This window comes from Furipterus horrens, unplaced genomic scaffold, assembly GCF_987537825.1.
Source record: "Furipterus horrens unplaced genomic scaffold, mFurHor1.1.pri manual_scaffold_4, whole genome shotgun sequence".
Taxonomy (NCBI): domain Eukaryota; kingdom Metazoa; phylum Chordata; class Mammalia; order Chiroptera; family Furipteridae; genus Furipterus; species Furipterus horrens.
In genome coordinates this window covers 199,143,711-199,161,626 of record NW_028327174.1, presented here as the reverse complement: position 1 = coordinate 199,161,626, position 17,916 = coordinate 199,143,711, and the positions used below count along the sequence as shown (strand labels likewise).

The 17,916-nt window shown below is 55.2% G+C and overlaps 1 protein-coding gene across 2 annotated transcripts; it reads left to right on the top strand.

Annotated features, from left to right (window-relative positions):
* The first annotated feature begins 112 nt into the window (after positions 1 to 112).
* On the top strand, positions 113 to 17,702 carry GOLGA2 (golgin A2). Of its 2 annotated transcripts, none has more exons than XM_090274807.1 (27): positions 113 to 251; positions 1,726 to 1,848; positions 2,950 to 3,030; positions 5,754 to 5,849; positions 6,098 to 6,141; positions 6,262 to 6,322; positions 6,983 to 7,042; positions 7,223 to 7,303; positions 8,195 to 8,233; positions 8,490 to 8,552; positions 8,642 to 8,735; positions 8,828 to 8,934; positions 10,603 to 10,661; positions 10,969 to 11,110; positions 12,469 to 12,558; positions 12,665 to 12,772; positions 12,959 to 13,046; positions 13,454 to 13,791; positions 14,052 to 14,165; positions 15,485 to 15,709; positions 15,795 to 15,870; positions 16,093 to 16,178; positions 16,374 to 16,592; positions 16,679 to 16,781; positions 16,880 to 16,986; positions 17,060 to 17,216; positions 17,305 to 17,702. In XM_090274807.1, the coding sequence occupies exons 1-27, from the start codon at positions 171 to 173 to the stop codon at positions 17,499 to 17,501; spliced, it is 3,039 nt and encodes a 1,012-aa protein (XP_090130933.1). In that variant the 5' UTR covers positions 113 to 170; the 3' UTR covers positions 17,502 to 17,702. The 2 variants fall into 2 exon arrangements, with proteins under 2 accessions (XP_090130933.1, XP_090130932.1); XM_090274806.1 differs by having other exon boundaries at positions 16,090 to 16,178.
* Positions 17,703 to 17,916: the final 214 nt, after the last annotated feature.

Genomic DNA, 17,916 nt, shown 5'->3' with positions numbered 1-17,916 from the left:
CCACGCCCTCCCCCTTCATCTACCGTAAAGACCAATGGAATTGAAGAATTAAGGCTACTCCCTCACCGCTGCTGCCTATAATCGCCCTGAACCCTCCTTTTCTGGCTTAGTCGCCAAGATGCGCGGTGGCTGCCGGAAGCAATTCCGAGGTGGTTTCCGGGATCGAGGTGATGTGGCCCCCCTGCACCCCTCCCCTTCCCGAGATGTCGGAAGAAGTCCGACAGAAAAAATTGGCCGAGGCCAGGAAAAAGGTAAAACGTACGGAGTCGTGGCTCCCTGACTTAGCCCAAGGCCCCTCGACGGCCTGACGGTGGCCAGAGTCTGTCCTGCCTCTGAGGCACACTGGGCGAGCCCCTCGGCGCCCCTTGGCGTCCCCCTCCCCACGGTCTTCTCAGCCCCGCCCCCCCCACCCCGCCGGCGGCCCAGCCCCCGCCCTCGCTCGTAGCCCCTGGGTCACTTTGGGCTACCGGGTTCTCGACTCCAGGCTCGACCTTCGCCTTCTGCCTCCCAGAACCGGACCTCCTGGGCTCCCTGGGCACTCTGGGCTCTCCCTCTCCAAAGACGTGGGGCCGGCCCTGCGCTCCTTTCCCCTACCGCGGAGCGGCGACTCGGGTGTCGGTTGGGAGGAATGGAATGTAGTTATGTCACAACCCCCCTCAAAACTGTCATTACCCAGTGTTTGATCTTATGACCCAGTCCCTTAATGTTTTCATCCCCTTTCCGGTTCTCTGGTCGCGGCACAGAATGTCAGCTTAAAGGGGACTCGGGGCTATGGGACATAGGTCGGAGAGGTTTCAAGCTTCCTTACTCTCTAGTCTGTACGCCATCCGTAGACACTGATAGCGTAAAAAGCCTACATTTCACTAGTGATCTCGATACATTGGTCACATCTCTAGGCGTCAATGGGGAGAATGTGTTGTGTTTAGTTTGGTTTTCTCCCAGGTTTCTGCTCTCCGGAGAGACTGAAATCTTTAATCTGAATTCTCTAACTCATGTTCTAATTCTCTGTGACTCTGGGACCAGGTTGGCCCTCAGTCAGGTGCTCTTTGGGGTGAGATCTGCTCATGCCCTGGAGCAGATCCTGGGAAACTGCACTTCACAGCTGGGAATCGTCCCAAATCATCATCTCAACATGGGGGGCTCTGAGTACCACAGGATAAATACGGGACTGAAGCATCATTTTTGCTGGATTCTCTTGGGGAGAAAAGGCCTTTTATATTAATGGACTTAGGGATGACATTTATATAGATTTGTAAGATTCTAATAGACTTCTCTCTGAAATGGTACTTGGGTTATCCTTTTTTATTTTTGTTACTGTCCCAGATTCTCTAGGGGTGTGCCTTCATTGCCATTAGGCTGCATTGATATAAAAGTTTGGGTAGCAGTGGCGTGCACCTCTAACAGATGAATAAGGACCCCGTATGTCTGATCACTTAAATGTTTACCACCCCTATTTCTGGTTTTGTCCCTTGGCAGCTACTGATTTATGGTATAACCCCCAGAACTCAGGGTCAGAAGACTGAGTTTAAATTGCATTATTGCCTTTTTGAAAAAGCTCTGTTATCAGTCCATTTCTGCAGTCATTAAGTAAGAATTACAACACCTTGTATGGTGGTTGTGGCATGAAATAAGACGGTGACTATGAGTATTTTTTAAACTGTAAAGTAGGGTGTGAATACAGGGGCTTACAGTTGTCATGAGTCTCACCGCTTTTCCTTTTTGCAGTTGAGAGAATTCCAGCAGCAGCGAGGCATTAGTGTTCCTGCAGGAGCTAAGAAGAAAAAGAAGATTAAAAATGGCAGTAGCCCGGACACAGCCACTTCTGATGGTTGCCACTCACCTGAGGATGTGAGTCTTGGCCAGCCAGGCTTCCGGGGATAGGGGTACGCAGGGGACAGTAGAGGGTAGGGGTTAAGATTGTGGAAGAAGTGTCAAGTTCTGGCTAAGAATTCTGGGTTTGAATTCTCAATTCTACCTCTCCCTCGGCTAGGGACATGGTTTGGGGCAAACTGTTTAAGCCATTTGGGTCTGTTTCCACACCAGTAAAATCAGGGTAATATTGTCTTGCATTTAGGAAGTTTAAAGCTTTTATTTTTTAATTTTTATTTTTTTAGATGGGAAAGGAAGGAAAAAGAGAGGGAAAGAAACATCCATGTGTGAGAGATACATCGATTGGTTGCCTCTCACATGCCCCCACTTGGGGGGGATCTGGCTTGCAACCCAGGCCTGTGCCCTGACTGGGAATCTAACCGGAAACCACAACACCAGCCAGGGCGCATTTAGGAACTTTATATTAATCCCTAAATACAGGGGGCGGTAAGTAAACATCCAAGAAAGGGCAGTTGCTATTGGACTTACTGCTCAGGGGCTTTTCCTCATCCCCAGCCTCCAGGGGAAGCCGGGCTGTGAGGACAGCCAGCCACTTGCCATCAGGCTCTCCCTTGAGGAGCACCCCCAGATCCCCAGGGTGCAGTGAGGAGTTTTGAGTCCATCTCTGGGCAGCCTCAGGAAAATAACTTCCTCCCGGGGGCCTCAGTTCCCTCATCTATATAAGATGATATTGTCGGGTCACATCAGCGTCTTTCAAACTCATTTTCAGCTGTAATCCCTTGTGTTCAAGCAAACGTTTACTCGGAATTCTGGTTTTTAAAATGGAGGTGAGGGTCTGGAGCCCTGCCCTGTTCATCCCCAGCACCCCGGGCCTGCGGAGAGGGTCTGATGAGCTCGGGGGGCTGCTCCGTCTGTTCATGTGCGCTGATTTCCGCCTGCGGCCAGGCAGCAAGTGGCCGTTTGGGAAGATGGCCCAGGCCTTGGTATCGGTCCCCTTTTCTCTTCTCTGGCACTTTGTTTCCCTGAACCCGCCTCCTCTTCCTTCCTCGACTCTCTCGACTCTAAGCCGCTTTTCTCTCTCTCCCCCTGCCCTTGTTTTCCCCTTTTCGCTTCCTGTAGATTCAGGACATTCTGAAGGTGCTGGTGTCCGACTTTAACCGTTCCAATGGGGTAGCGCTCTCCCCATTGGACAAGTGGCAGGTGAGGCAGTGCCGAGCCCCCTCTCTGGCTTGGTTCTCTCCCAGCTGTGCATGTCCCCAGGCTTCTCCGGTTGGGGGGGAATTCGCCTCTGGCTTATTTTATGTTGCTGTCATTAACCCACGTCCTGGTCATGTCTGCTTTTTTACCTGCTTGGTTGATTGGGTTTTTTTTTTTTTTTTTCTTCCCCTACATCTTTTATCATCTTGGAGGAGGTGAGATGCACCTTGAAGGTTAAGGTAATTTGGGAATAGCTTCCAGAGCAGGCGAGTTGGATTGGGACTTCTTGAACCTCAAGTTTCAATGTCCAGTGGTGCTCTCAGGCTAGGACATATTAAGTCAAACCCTGTGGGCGTTAGTCCCCAAAAGACCAATAGGCCACAGAGCAATTTATGGTTTTTTAAGTTGATCAATTAATTTTGGTTTGGGAGTCAGCTACGTAGGGTTAAGAGAAAGGGAATAAAAATCAAATATGGACACTTAACCATATTCAGTGGGCCTGTGATCTCAGAGGCACTTGGCTGGACCCCAGAGAAAACAGGGGAACCAGACGGAATGCCCCCTGGGGAGGCAGGCTCCAATGAAAGACACAGGATAGAATGTGGCAACATTCCGCATGCTCAGCTGAGGACAAGGTTGGTTTTAAATGGATTCGAGGCTGGAGGGGGTGCCATTTGAGGCCAGTTTAAAGATCAGAGGTGGGTGATATCCATCCATCTGGAGAGAGGGAAAAACGGAAGTTCCAGGGCCGAGGGTGCAGTACAGGTAACGGCCGGGATTGTGAGTACATTCTGGAAAGGCGGGGAGCCTGGTACACACCGGGCCAGGAGATGCTGTCCCCCGGACATGACGTTGGCACTTCCTCCTTAAGTGACTTCCTTGGGGAACATCTGCCAGGCCAGAGGTGTGGGGCTGAAATGGGGCCAGCTCCTGCTGGGGATGGGCATGGGAAGAGGGGCTGGGACAGGGCGCTGCTGGCTGGTCCTAGAGAGTATTTCAGTCATCAGGACTGCCCACGCCCAGCCAGTCAGGTCTCTCCAGCTGTGACTCACCTTGGCAGCTCGAGTGGCACGTGGCGGGCAGCACAGGCCTGAAGGAATTCTGAAGCTGCGCCTCCACACTCACGCTCTGAGCCTGCATCCCTCTGTTCTTCCGGAAATGAAGACGCAGGGTCCCGCAGTCCCTTCCTGTTGTTTTTAAATCTTCTTTTTAGAAGTATCTGTTTCCCACTTAAGTTTTCTACTCCAGTTATGTAGGCCTGTGATTGCAGTATCCTGGGCAGAAATATCGCATTTCCAGAAATCAGGAATGATGAAGAAATCAGAAACTCGTTAATAGAATGGGGCATTTGAGGAGAGCGGACAGTGTTTTTTAAAAGCTCCATACTTAGCTACAAGACTCAAAATTATGAAATAACTTGTTTGCTTACGCAATAGTCATGTTCTCTATATATTTAAGTTCTCAGAAAAATACTTTTTCCCCCCTTCTGAGTTTTTTTTTTGTGTGTGTGTCCGTTGCTAGGGATCATTGGGAATCCAAGATGCCAGGAGGGACCCAGAGCGTGCTGGGCCCGTGGCTGGAAGGGTGCCCATCTCCCCCAGAGTCGCTTGCCTGGCCAGCTCAGAACCCCTGCTCTTACCTATTAGAGTCAGTTGTACAGGTTGGCAAGGCAACACCAGGTTTGGGGGCCAAAGGTCACAGTGTGAACAGTAGTGCAAATAACTTGACCCAGATTCTGCAGCACTTGCTCTAAGGAGGGCAGCAGATTGGGATTTTTCAGAGGCCACAGAGCAGGCAGCCCCTCTCCACCCGGCAAAGATGTGCAGCCTCATCCCCTGGGACCCAGCTTCGCTGGACAGGCCTAGGCTCCCGAGCACTTTCCCTTGTCAAGCTTCAGCTTGTCACTCTTCTTCCCCACCTGGCCTGTTGGACATTAGTCCTCTAGAGCCAGAGGCTTGGGTTGTGTCTGGCCTGAGCCTGGAGAGAGGCTGGGTGGGGCCCTGGTCAAGCAAGTGGGTCCCACTGGGGAGGAGAGCGCAGCTTCCCCGTGGCTCCTGGTCCTCAGTCCAAGATTGTCCTTCACGAAGCCCACAGGCAGAGGGTGGGTATCTTACCGCCGGCTTCTCAGGTGATTTCTTGGCTGCGTAGTTGTTTTGGAGCGAGGAGGTTGGGGTGGGGTTCCTTTTTACCTCCAGGAACAGGGAGAGGCTTCTGGTTGGGCAGCTTCTTTCTCAGAAGTGACCTGAGTCGGGCAGACATAGCCGGTGTTTGCAGGGAGGATGGACGGGAGGGTGGAGAGGAAAGCGAGAGGAGAGAGAGAGAGAGGCCGAGAGCCAGGTCTGCCGCGTCTGCTTCATGGCCACACCCTCTGCCCAGCCGGTGTGGTGGGGTCGCCCCCAGGCACAGACAGGCTTTGTGGGAGAACAGGGCCTGCCTCCCCCACCTGCTGTCCTGCTCTTGTCTTTTGCTGAGCTCCAGGGAGGAGAGGGCCCCTTGAGTTCACGCGGGAGGTCTGGTAGTCCTGCGCTCAGCTCTGGCTGGCCAGGGGGCTGCAGAGGGGCCCGAGCCCCGGGCGCGCCATAGCCGCACCCCAGCGTGGCTCCCAGCATGTGTGACTGTCACTCTGACTGCAGTAGCACCTGTCCCACCTGCTCCGCACCCCTGCACCCATGGTCGTGAGCAGCCTTTCCCGCAGGTCCCCCAACCCCGACTCTCTTCTGTGACAGGCGCCCAAAGACCATGTCGCCCCTGCAGCATTGCCCTCTGATGACGCCATGTCCCCCGGCGGTGTCCTTTCCCCCAGTGCTGCTTCATCGGCTCAGGTTTGTGTCTCTTCCCCCTTGGCCCGCCGCCCCGCTCAGTGATCATCCCTCTTCCTTCCCAGAGGATGGGGCCCACCATGGACTCTCCCCCCATTTCTTCAGGTGGCTTGGCCCTTCCTGAGGACTGGGGTGGGGGAGGCCAAAACCAGGTTTTTCCTTAAGTCTCAGGGAGATGGAAGGTTCTAGGGCTGAGCTTGGCTTACCTCACCCCTGGGTGGTTCTAACCGCATGTGTTTCTTCCCAAACAGAGCTATGATCCTGAAGGCGGTCCTTTTGTTCTGTCTGAAAGCACGTGAGTGTCTCCTATGGGGGCAGCAGTCCCTGGGCTGAGGGAGTCGGGGCAGGCCACTGCCCGTGGCCCCTTTTTTCCCATCGGGCCTCCTGGAGCCCTGATTGCTGTGTTCATCCCCAGATTCTCATCTACCGAGAGCCTGCGCCAGCTTTCCCAGCAGCTCAACGGTCTCGTGTGTGAGGTACCCCAGGAACTGGAGCCCGGAGGGGGTTGGAGGGGGGAGGGAAATAGGATGGAAATGCAGACAGTTCCCCAGAGGAAGGGAAGGTGCTGGGCGCAGCCGACTCGGCTGGGTAATGTTTAGCCAGTCGTTCCTTCTCCGAGTCTCCTCTTCGAAGCTGTGTCCCTGCAGGAATTGGACCGTGAGATTGGTTACATCATTTAAAAAAAAATATTTTATTTATTTACGTTCAGGGGGAAGGGAAGGGAGGGAGAAAGGGGAGAGAAAGAGCTATGTGTAAGGAATACTCGATTGGTTGCCTCTCACACACCTCCAACTGGGGGCCTGGCCTGCAACCCAGGCATGTGCCCTGACTGGGAATCGAACCAGGGACCCTTTGGTTCGCAGGCTGGCACTCAGTCCACTGGGCCACACCAGCCCAGGCTGGTTGCATCATTTTATGTTGCTGCAGAGAGCACAGGATGAGAGCTGCTGGGAGGGGGTGGGACGCGAGGGGGAGATGAGAACCAGGAGAGGTTGGCACAGAGGGCTTGCAGAGGAGGGGGCCAACTCAGGCCGAAAAGGAACTGTTGCTAGCTGATGGGAAGGCAGGGAGTTGGTGGGCTTAGGCATGGGGAGGGACAGAGAGCATCCCCATGTGAGCCCTTTCATCTCTCCTAGTCTGCGTCCTTCGTCAACGGGGAGGGACTCGCATCTTCTGCTAACATAAAGGCTCTGGAGGTGAGTGGCCCTGGACGGTGGCCCAGGGACCCTGCGGGCCAGCCCCTGGACCCCAACAGAGGGGGCTGGGTGCCCTGCTGCCAGCTGAGACAGCCCAGATACCCCCAGCCCTAATGTTTGCTCTCTCTGCCTCTCCCCCATCTCTCCTCCAACCCCTCCTTCTCTCTGCATGCGCCTCAGAGCCGGTACCAAGAGCTCTCTCTAGCCCTGGATTCCAGCAATCTAACAAACAAACAACTCAGTAGCGAGATAGAGGAATTGGTAAGAGTCCGGTGAGCGGGAGGGGAGTCCCCTGATTCCACGCTGCCAATCTGGAGCTCTGAAGAAAGGGGCTGGGGCCCCTGGGGCGAAGGGAGAATGGCGTGTTGCGGGGCCTAGATCTTAGCTGGAGGGACCCCAGAGTGCAGAGCATGTGGCATGGCTCTTTCCGTGGCTGCTCCCTTTGCTGTCTGTCCTCCAGACTCCCTGCTCGTTGGGCCCCTGCCACACGTGCCCTGCTGGGCAGTGGCCTCTAGGCCCTAGACGCAGCGCTAGCTTGACTGTTGTGTTCTGGCCCTGACTCTGCCTCTAGTTTGCTCTGTCTTTGACCTTGAACAAGTCACTTCTCTCTGGACTTCACTTTCCTGAGGAGGTAGAATTAGAGGGTGTCCAAGGTCCCTTTTAGCTCAGAAAATCAAAGATTTAAAGGCCCTTTTCGTTCCTGTATCTCTGCTGTCCTGCGGTGTGTGCTTGGTAAATATCTGTTGAATGAATGCACCCTTCCAAATCACGAGCTGGCGGAGGGTTGTCTTTCCCTTCTCACCCCCGTTTCTAGAGGCTTATGTCATTGTCCTCTCACAGGAATCCGGATTGAGACACTCATTTCTGTGGCTGGGAGCACAACCACCCTAGACCCAAAGTCTCTTGGCTTGGGAGCTTTGAACTTTTCCCTTTAAAACCCATTCCTGGGGGGAGGGGGGTCAGTGGAGGTGGAAGAGGGTATAGAGGGGTTAAATGGTGAAATGATGATGGGGAAAATTAAATAAATAAATAAATTAGTTAATTGATATGTTGCCATTAAAAAAAAAAAATTCCTGGTCCCTGTCCACCCCTCCTTGGTCTGGGGAGCATAGTAAACGGGACAACCTCAGCCACCTTCCTTTGACTCTGCAGAAACGACAGAACCAAGAAATTGTGGATCAACTAGAAAAAGTAATGTGATTTCTTCATCTGCTCATTACATGGCTGAGGGGTTTGGGGGAGGACTTGGATGGAAGGGTCCCATTCTTGGCTTGCCTGCTCCCAGCCTGGAAAAAGAAAGGATCCTCCCCTCCCCCAACTTGCTCCCCCACCAGCCTGGTCCCATCGGCAGGCCTCCTCTGGGCCACTGGTGGCATTCTGGGGCATGTCCTTTGCTGTTTCATTTCTTCTCCTCCCAGTAAGAGACGTTTCTTCTCTCTCCCTCCAGGAGAAGCAGGAATATAAGCAAAAGCTCGCGAAGGAACAGGGGTCTCTGAGAGAGCAGTTACAGGTAAGGGAACCGTAGGGTGGATGTTCCCTCGTGTTCCCTAGAGGCTGCTTCTCCTTGTTTTCAGCCCTCATTTGGCTTTCCTCCCAAAGGTTCACATCCAGACCATAGGGATCCTGGTGTCTGAGAAGACGGAATTACAGACAGCCCTGGCCCACACTCAGCAAGCAGCCCGGCAGAAAACAGGTGGGAACGCAGACGCCTCGTCGTCCTCCAGCCTGGCGCACGGCAGGCCTGCGGCAGCATGCCTCCTTGGGCCGTCATTTCTGTCATTCCAGGGGAGGTGGAGGATCTCGCCGGCCTCCTGCAGTCTGCCCAGCAGCGCGTCGGAGACCTGGAGCGGACGCTGTGTGCCGTCTCCACGCAGCAGAAGCAGGCGGACAGGGTGAGCGCCGCGGCCAGTCTCAAGTTCCTTCGTTCGGCTGGAGCGCCTGCTGCCCAGAAGGCAGCGCAGGCCATTGCTCGCTGCTTTAAAGTGCCGCGGTTGTTAGAAGCAGCCGGAGGGGGAGTGGGTTGCCGTGGGCATCGCGGTGTGCTGTCCGGAACCAGCACTGGACGTCAAGCCCAGAGCCTGCGTGCCAGCCCTGCCCTTGACTGGCAGTGCTGGGGGTTTGGGCTGCAAAAGTTCAGAACAGTATTTTTAACATGTTATCCTGTGTGCAGAGGGGGAGAAGTGTGTGTGTGTGTGTGTGTGAGGGGGGGGGAGAGGGAGAGAGAGGGGGGGGGGAGAGGGAGAGGGAGAGAGAAGCCGTGTCTGGAAGGATTCATAAAAACCAGGGGAGAAGAACAGGGTGGCTAGGGCTATGTCAGGGTCATCCACTCAAAAAATGAGTGAATGATTACAATCCGCATTATTTATTTATTTATCTTTTTAGAGCGACAGGAAGGGAGGGAAAAGAGAAGTGGAGAAACATAGATGTATGAGAGAAACATCAGTTGGTTGCCTCTCACATGCCCCCAACCAGGGACCTGGCCCACAACCCAGGCATGTGCCCTGGCTGGGAATCGAACCCGCAACCCTTTGGTTTGCAGCTCGGCACTCAGTCCACTGAGCCAGACCAGCCAGGGTGATTACAGTAAAATCCCTCCCCCCTCCTCATATTGTGGGTCTGCTGCATGGGCAACAGCAGACCCTCCATATCACCCTGCCCAGGCTCTGTAGCTTCAACACGGGAGGAGACAGATACCGTGTCACTCCCGAGTCGGACTGCACAACCATTCTCGGCGGTGCAGATAGACTCTTAAGAAGCTACACCATCGTCTCTCGAGACGGACGGCTGCCGATGATGACCTCATATTGTGCTCCCACCCCAGGAAAAATATATGGTTAAAGAATCGGACAGACCTGAGTGTTCGGTCATAGTTCAAAGTGATTTTTAGGCGAGCAGCCTAACCTCTAAGTGCTCCGCGTTGTTCACCTTAAAATGGAGACGGTAACAGTATTGCTTCCTGTGGCGACTGTAAGCATTCGAAGGGTTAGGCATGGTTGCCGGTAGAGTGCTCCGTAAGGTTCAGAAGTGATGATGCCCTGGCCGGTGGGGCCCACTGGGTTGGTGCGTCACCCTGTAACCGCAAGGTTGGGAGTTTGATTCCAATCAGGGCACCCACCTGGGTCGTGGTTTGAGCCCCAGGCGAGGCGCGTGCAGTCCCCGGTCGGGGTGCGTACTGGAGGCAACCAATTGATGCTTTTCTCTGGTGTCAGTGTTTCTCTCTCTCCCTTCCTCTCTCTCTAAAAGCCGATGAAAAATGTCCTCAGGTGAGGATAAAAAAAAAAAAAAAATTAAAAAGTGACGATGACAATAGTAGTAATGAGAGCGATATTCTCTGCCCTCCTGGGCCCCTGGCAGCCAGCTACGGGTCAGATCTCTCTGCCTGCCTCGTGCACCCTCAGTGAGTTCTTAGGAAAAGTGCATGAGAGCGTGGGCTTGGACGTGCTTTGGGAAGATGTAGAATGTGACTCTGGGTGAGAAAGTGCTCCTGTGGCTGTGACTGCTCCTTGTCCCAGCCCCTCTGCTGCCCGCCCAGTCTTGACCTCACCTTTCTGTACTTGCAGCACAACAAAGAACTAGTCAAAAATCGTGACACCCTAAAGCTGGAGCTATACAAGAGCAAGTAGGATGGCGGTGGGGGAGGCTGGGGCCCTGGGCCGGGGGCGGGGCGGGGACGCAGGCAGCACGGTGAGGCGGTTGTCCAGGTTTGGACACGAGCAGAGCGGGCTCTGGTCTGGCCCCTGCCGCGTCAGCTTGTGCTTGGCCTCATGCAACTCATGTGTTCTCTTTGGCCTGTCACTTGTGACTTTTGATCCCGGCGTCCTTTCCAGCGCCCGTAGTCTGGTTTTACGGTGAGGGCGGTCAGTTGACCGCCAAAGTGATCCTTTCTGTTCTTTATTCTTGCCTTTCTCCACTACCTCTGGCCACAGCAAAACCAACGAAGACCTGAAGCTGGAGAACTCGGAGCTGCAGGAGAAGCTTCAGGTCCTGGTGACGGACAAGGAGGCCGGGCAGCTCAGGATGGAAGAGCTGCAGAAGAAGCTGGAGATGTCCGAGCTCCTGCTGCAGCAGGTGAGGGGCTGGGTCCTGGGGAGGCCAGGCCTCTCAGCCAGGGTTTGGCTCTCTGGGGTCACTGGGTCACCCCTAGCCGGGAGCTGGGAAATTTGGATCCTTGTTCTGGTTCTGCCATAGAATCCTCTAGGTTTTGATAAAAATCTACAACTTGAGGCCCTGGCCAGAAATGTGGAATCAGAATCTCAGGGAGAGGGCTTTTTTTCATTTTGTTTGTAAAAGCATCCTGGTTGAGAACCATTGTTTTATAATGACAATTATCAAGCTAGCCCATGAGTTTTATTTTCTTCCTGAGGGGGGAGAAGGGCAAGCCAGCAGGTGGTCAGGGTGCTCAGGCCAGAGAGCTCCTCCTCTCCAGGGTTTCCTCACACCGAGCAATACTCTGCCTCCATGGAGCTCACTGCCTTCCACAGGATCTTTCCTCCCTCCAGAACAACACGGGAAAAGTCTCAGCTCTTTCCTAGGACAGACCTTCACACACTTTGAAAGGGGGTGTTTATGAGTCCCGTCTTCCTAAGGTCTTTCCTGAGCTAACGAGCCCCAGCTCCTTCAAGGATTCCTCATGCTGTCCTCCCCCCTCATTGTTCTCTCCTCGACGTGACCGGGTTGTCAGGGCTCTTCTGTGATCAGGACCCCAGAGTGAAACACAAGGCTCCAGATATGGTCTGGCCTGTGTGGCAGACAGGTCTCAGAACATTCCCTCGGCACCTCCTGTTCCTCCACCCACCAGGGCGCTCTTTGTGGCCGTTCCCGAGATAGGCAGTCTGATCGATGGCCTGCTAGAGATCTAAGAAGTCAGAGCTGAGGGGCGCTCTGAAACTCAGATGGCTCCTCGTACTTTGAGCCAACCACTCTGTCGTGAGGACCAACACTGCTGTGTCACCTTGCTTATTGCGGGCATCTGAAAGACCCCCAGTAAGAGTACGGTGGAAGTATGCTGTATTCACGAGCTATATCAGACTACCCTGCAACCATTACAAAAATTAAATAGATCTGGTGTGTGGCAAAGTGAAAATAAGTTGCAGAAACCTGTACGACAGAACCCTAAGATAGCGCAACTGTGATGTGTATTCATTAGACATGTTTGCATATGTATAGAAGGGTCTGGAAGGATACACACCAGATTGGTAGGGTTGGAGGGCCAGAGGAAAGGTTGGGAGGACTTTGAACGCTCACTGTTTGAAGAGTTTACAATGAGTCCTTGGTAAACATAAACCCTATGGACGTGGTACTAACAGTATCAGGATAGTTCTTTATTGACCCTGAGTTGTGTATTGATCTGAGTTCAGACCTTTTTGGGGAGCATTGAATGGAACTGCCTGGGCTCCCAAGGTCTAATGTCATTTTTCATCATTCAGTTTTCTAGTCAGTCTGAAACCCATGATAGCAAGGAGCTGTTACAGCAGGCCCTGGAAGAACGGGCCCAGCTGGAGACACGCGTGGAGCAGGTGAGGCTTTGTAGAAGGAGGTGTGTGAGAGGAGGATGACCCCAGGTGACCAGGAGCAGGTGAGGCCGGGTGCCAGCCCCTGCTCACTTCTGCACCCACTCTGCAGCTGAAGGATTTGCTGATGCAGCTGCAGGTGGAGAGAGACCAGTATGCAGAGAATCTGAAAGAAGAGAATGCCATTTGGCAACAGAAGATGCAGCAGATGTCAGAGCAGGTGAGACATGACCTTCGGCCCCCCACCGTAAAGGTCACTTGCTCTTTCTGGCCATCTGTACATGGGAGTCACATCACCTGCTCTGTGCAGCTGGAGGTGGATGTGTGTGCTTGGTAGGTGCGGGGAAGAGAGGGAGATAGTCCCTTGGCCATTCCTCCGTCCCCTCCATCTCCATGCTTTGGCCAGGTGTGCAAGCTGAAGAAGGAGAAGGAGCATGGCCAGAGACAGGTGCAGGAGCTGGAGACCAGCATGGCCGAACTGAGGAACCAGCTAGGTAAGCCGAGGCTGGCATGATCCAGGAGTATCAGGGAGCTGGGGAGGGTGGCTAGACTGCCCCCCAATGGGGCAGGTAGGTAGATGGAGGGGCATTGTGGCAAAGGGACGGAGGTATGTACCAGGAGTTGGCAGGTCTTGCAGTCTCTCTGAGCCTCAGTGTCCCCATCTGCAAAAAAAGGGATAGACTGCCCACTCTCAGTGACCCAGAGTCATCTTGAGTGTAAAAATGTCAAGAACTGTATTTGAAAGTGTCCCGAAAGATTGAGCATCATATGAGTGCGGGGGATTATTAGCCAGGAAGCCAAGATTTGGGGCCAGGAGGCCAAGCTCGGAGAGATGGACCAAGAAGAGCATTTTCTGAGACTGCAGAGGCGAGAGGCCGTTATTGTACGTGTCCTTTCTCAGCTGTCCCGCGCCCCCAGGAGCCCCCGGCGGGCCCCTCGGAGGTAGAACAGCGGCTGCAAGCCAAAGCGGAACAGCTACAGCAGGAACTGGAGACCCTGGCAGGGCAGCTGCGGGCCCAAATTCAGGACAATGAGAGCTTGAGTCGCCTGAATCAGGAGCAGGGGCAGCGACTTCTGGAGCTGGAGCAGGAGGCCGAGCGCTGGGGGGAGCAGGCGGAGATGCGCAAGCAGATTCTGGAGGACATGCAGAGCGACCGCACCACCATCAGCCGGGCGCTGTCCCAGAATCGCGAGCTCAAGGAGCAACTGGCCGAGCTGCAGGACGGCTTCGTCAGGCTGGTGCGCAGCCCGGCCGCCCTCCTCCTTTGCCCGGTCCCTTGGTGCAGGGCAAGATACTTAAAACCTCTGGGCCTTCGTTTTTCCACCTTTAAAGTGGGGTGGTACAGTGCTTCCTGCATGAAGTGCAGCCACTGAAGGGGCCCTGTGACCCACGAATGCGGGGGGAGGGGCGTTTTCCTACCTGCCTCTGCCCTTCCCTGAGCTGCGAGCCGGTGTCCCCAGCTACGCTGGGGGGTCCCTGATTGCTTCTCTCTGTCCAGACCAACGAGAATGTGGAGCTTACCAGCACACTTCAGACGGAGCAGTATGTCAAGAAGGAGCTGGCCAAGAAGCTGGGTCAGCTGCAGGAGAAGCTGGGGGAGCTGAAGGAGACGGTAACTCTGCCCCAGCCGAGAGGGGCTCAGAGCAAGGCACTGGCCTCCGGGGGGCAGGCATCGGGCAGGATGAGCTGGGTGCCAGGGCCAGGACAGAGGCAGCTCCAGCCTGGAGAGCCAGGTGACCCCAGAGTTCCTCAGAGCCTGTGACTACTTGTTGCCCCTGCCCTCTGACCTTTATATATTTATTATTTTTTAAAAATTTATTTTTTAGAGAAAGGGGAAGGGAGGGAGCGAAACCATTCAGTTGCCTCTCACATGCCCCGAACTGGGGACCTGTCCCGCAACCCAGGCATGTGCCCTGACTGGGAATCAACTGGCAACCTTTCAGTTCACAGGCTGGCGCTCAGCCCACTGAGCCACACCAGCCAGGGCTGCCCTCTGACCTTTAGAGGTGGGTAGCCCTGCGCTGTAGGACATCATTGCCAACAGAGGCATTGAACTCGATTAGAGGGGAAGAGATGCGGCTGGTGAATGGCGGGCGGCCCTTTGCAGTAAGCCCTGGGTTCTAACTCCAGCCCCACTAGTCACCATTCATGTTGCATCTCTCTCTCTCTCTTTATTTAAAAGATTTTATTTGATTATTTTTTCAGAGAGGGGAAGGGAGGGAGAAAGGGAGAGAAACATCAATGTGTGGTTGTCTCTTGCACGCCCCCAGCTGGGGACCTGGCCCGCAACCCAGGCCTGTGCCCTGACTGGGAATCAACTGGAGACCTTTCAGTCCATAGAGCCACACCAGCCAGGGCTCACGTCACATCTCTAAAGCCTCAGTTTCCTTAACTTAAAAGGGAGGTTAGCATTTGCCTCAGAGGTATGGAGGATTAAATGAGAATCATGCATGTAAAGTGTCAGGCATTTAGTGTGCACTTAGCAGGTGTTGGGTGGTGTTCTGCTTTTCCACGAGTCTGTGCCCTGACGGTAAAATAGAAAGCAGGTAGTTATGAGGTATGAGGCTGGGGGAAGGTGACATGGGTCTCCGGACTGGGGAGGCAGTTGCTGAGGTCCTGGAGGGAGGAAGCCAGGGGTATAGGCAGGCAGCTGAGCCCTTCAGTGGGTGCCTTATTTTTTAAAAATAAGTTTAAAAACTTTTTTTTATTGATTTGAAAGAGAGAAACATTGATATGTTGTTCCACGTACATGCGCCCTAACTGGGAATCAAACCCACAGCCTTGGTGTATTGGGATGATGCTCTACCCAACTGAGCGACCCGGCCAGGGCTCGGTGCCTGCATCAGGCACAGGGGTCTGGGCCCGACCTCGAGCTATGGGCTCAGGGCCTGGAAGCCACCACTGGCCCTCAGTCCCAGGGCCTCCCTGCAGGTGGAGCTGAAGAGCCAAGAGGCGCAGGGCCTGCAGCAGCAGCGGGACCAGTACCTGAGCTACCTGCAGCAGTACGTGGCCGCCTATCAGCAGGTGACCTGTGACAGAGACGTGCTGCAGAAGCAGGTCCTGCTGCAGTCCCAGCTTGCGGAGCAGCATCAGCAAGAGGAGGCCCAGAGCAAGGAGGAGGCCAACATGGCCCGCCAAGAGCTGCAGGAGGCCCAGGTGCGCTGGAATGCTGGGCCCCCAAGTCCCGACTGGGAAGGCCTGCAACTTGTGTCCCTTCTCACGCTCTTTCCTGGCCCCTCAGGGGCTCCTGGAAGCTGTCAGCCAGCAGAACCAGCAGCTGCAGGCCCAGCTGAGCCTCGTGGCTCTGCCTGGGGAAGGTAATCGGAACTACCCAGAGGGAGGGGACAGAGCCCAAGGAGGAGGGGGACTTCTAGCAGCATGGAATTGAGTTAGAGGAGACCTTTAGGGCAGCGAACCCTTTTCCTCTGGGGACTGGGTCACACCGTGAGGCGAGGCGGAGCTGGGCCCCAAGCTCTCTTCCTGGGCTGCTCCACCTCCATTGGGGGATGGGCTGAGGACCCTTCGGCTGCCCCCAGCAGGAGAGGAACTGGATGGAGAGGAGGATGAGGAGGCTCCCCGGCCAAAGCTGAGCCTGCCGGAGGACCTAGACAGCCGAGAGGCCATGGTGAGTGGACCTGCCTGCCCCTCCCCTGTCCCTCCTTTCTGCCTCCCTCTGAGGTCCTTCCTCGGCACCCGCAATCCTTGAGCCACAGGTGTGTCCACAGAGGCCCCACGAGGGGGCGCTCCCGTCTGCCCCTGAGCTTCCAGCCTGTGCTGAGCGTTCCCGCTCCAAAGCCCACCCGGAACCCCTTGCCTGCAGGTGGCCTTCTTTAACACGGCCTTAGCCAGTGCCGAGGAGGAACAGGCGCGGCTGCGTGAGGAGCTGAAGAAGCAGAAGCTACGCTGCCGGCACCTAGCTCACCTGACAGCCCCGTCTCAGCCCGAGCTGGAGGCGGGGCCCCCAGCCCCAGGCTCCCGGGGGGACAGCATGCCTGCGGAGAACCACCAGGCCCTCCAGGTGGCGATGGACAAGCTGCAGGTGAGCGAGTGTGCCGCTGCGTGGAGCAGGAAGGGGGGTGGGGGGCGGGGCAGGGGGCTGCTGAGCCCTGACTGCTCTGTGGCCAGAGCCGCTTTACAGAGGTCATGCAAGAGAACGTGGATCTGAAGGAGCGGGTGGAGGAGCTGGAGCATCGCTGCATTCAGCTGTCTGGAGAGACAGATACCATTGGTGAGCGGGAAGGCCAGGGCAGGGGGCCCCGGGTGGTGGGTGGGGAGCCCCAGCAGCCGAGCCCTGGCTACCTGCCGGCCCGCCCCTTTTCTTTGCAGGAGACTACATCACCCTTTATCAGAATCAGAGGGCGGTATTGAAGGAGCGCCACCGGGAAAAGGAGGAGTACATTAGTCGGCTGGCCAAGGACAAGGAGGATATGAAGGTAGGGGTCCCGACCATCTCTGCCAGCGGGGCGGGGGGGTTGGGCTGTGGCTGCTGAGCACCTCTCTCTCCAGGTGAAACTCCTGGAGCTGCAGGAGCTGGTGGTACGCCTGGTGAGCGAGCGTAATGAATTGTATGGCAAGTTCCTGGGGGCTGCCCAGCACCCGGCTGGAGAGCCCACTACAGCCCCCCAAGCCCCTCAGTCGACTGGAGCTGCTCATAGCCAAGGCGGTGAGTAGAGCTCTTGGGATGGCGGGCGGGCAGGTGGGCGGGGCAGAGCGCGCACATCACTCAGAGCCCCGCCTTTGTCCCCCCAAAGATCTCCTGGAGGTGAGCCTGGCTGACGGTGTGGAGCTGGGCCCGGCTGCACTTGAGAACTCCACCGCACAGCAAATCATGCAGCTGCTGTGCGAGATGCAGAGCTCCCCGGAGCACCCGGGCTTGAGCAGGAACCCCTGCGTCCCCTTCTTCTACCGGGCTGATAGCAATGCTGGGGTCAAGATCATGGTGATCTAATAATTTGACACTACCCTGGAGAAGTGGGGTGGGGGCTCTGCCCCTACTCACTCCCCCTGCCAACCCGTCCCTGTCACTCCTGTTATTATTATAATACAAGAATAAACTTATTTATTGATAACATAGGACAGAGTAAGGAGGTGGGGACGGGGTTGATTCAACTCTATTTGTTTTATTTCAGAATAAATGGATTTAGCCATACTTTGTGGCCTGATATGTTCTTGTTTCTGGTCACTGGGTGCTAGGTTCCGGGTGCTGTGGGCATTGAGCAGGAAGTGGGTCCTGCCAGCAGTGGGCAGGCTTCTGCATTGTGCGGAGCCCCACTGTGTCTGAGCGTGCCCTGTTGGGCTGTTGGAGACCTGGGTCTGTCACCTAGATGTTCCTTGGAAAAGCCTGGGGGACCCCAAGGCCATGG

Coding starts and splice junctions, on each gene's coding strand:
- GOLGA2 (XM_090274806.1), top strand. CDS start 171: ATGTGGCCCCCCTGCACCCCTCCCCTTCCCGAGATGTCGGAAGAAGTC. Junction 1,849..2,949: donor GTTGCCACTCACCTGAGGAT/GTGAGTCTTGGC, acceptor CGCTTCCTGTAG/ATTCAGGACATTCTGAAGGT. Junction 16,782..16,879: donor TGGAGAGACAGATACCATTG/GTGAGCGGGAAG, acceptor TTTTCTTTGCAG/GAGACTACATCACCCTTTAT.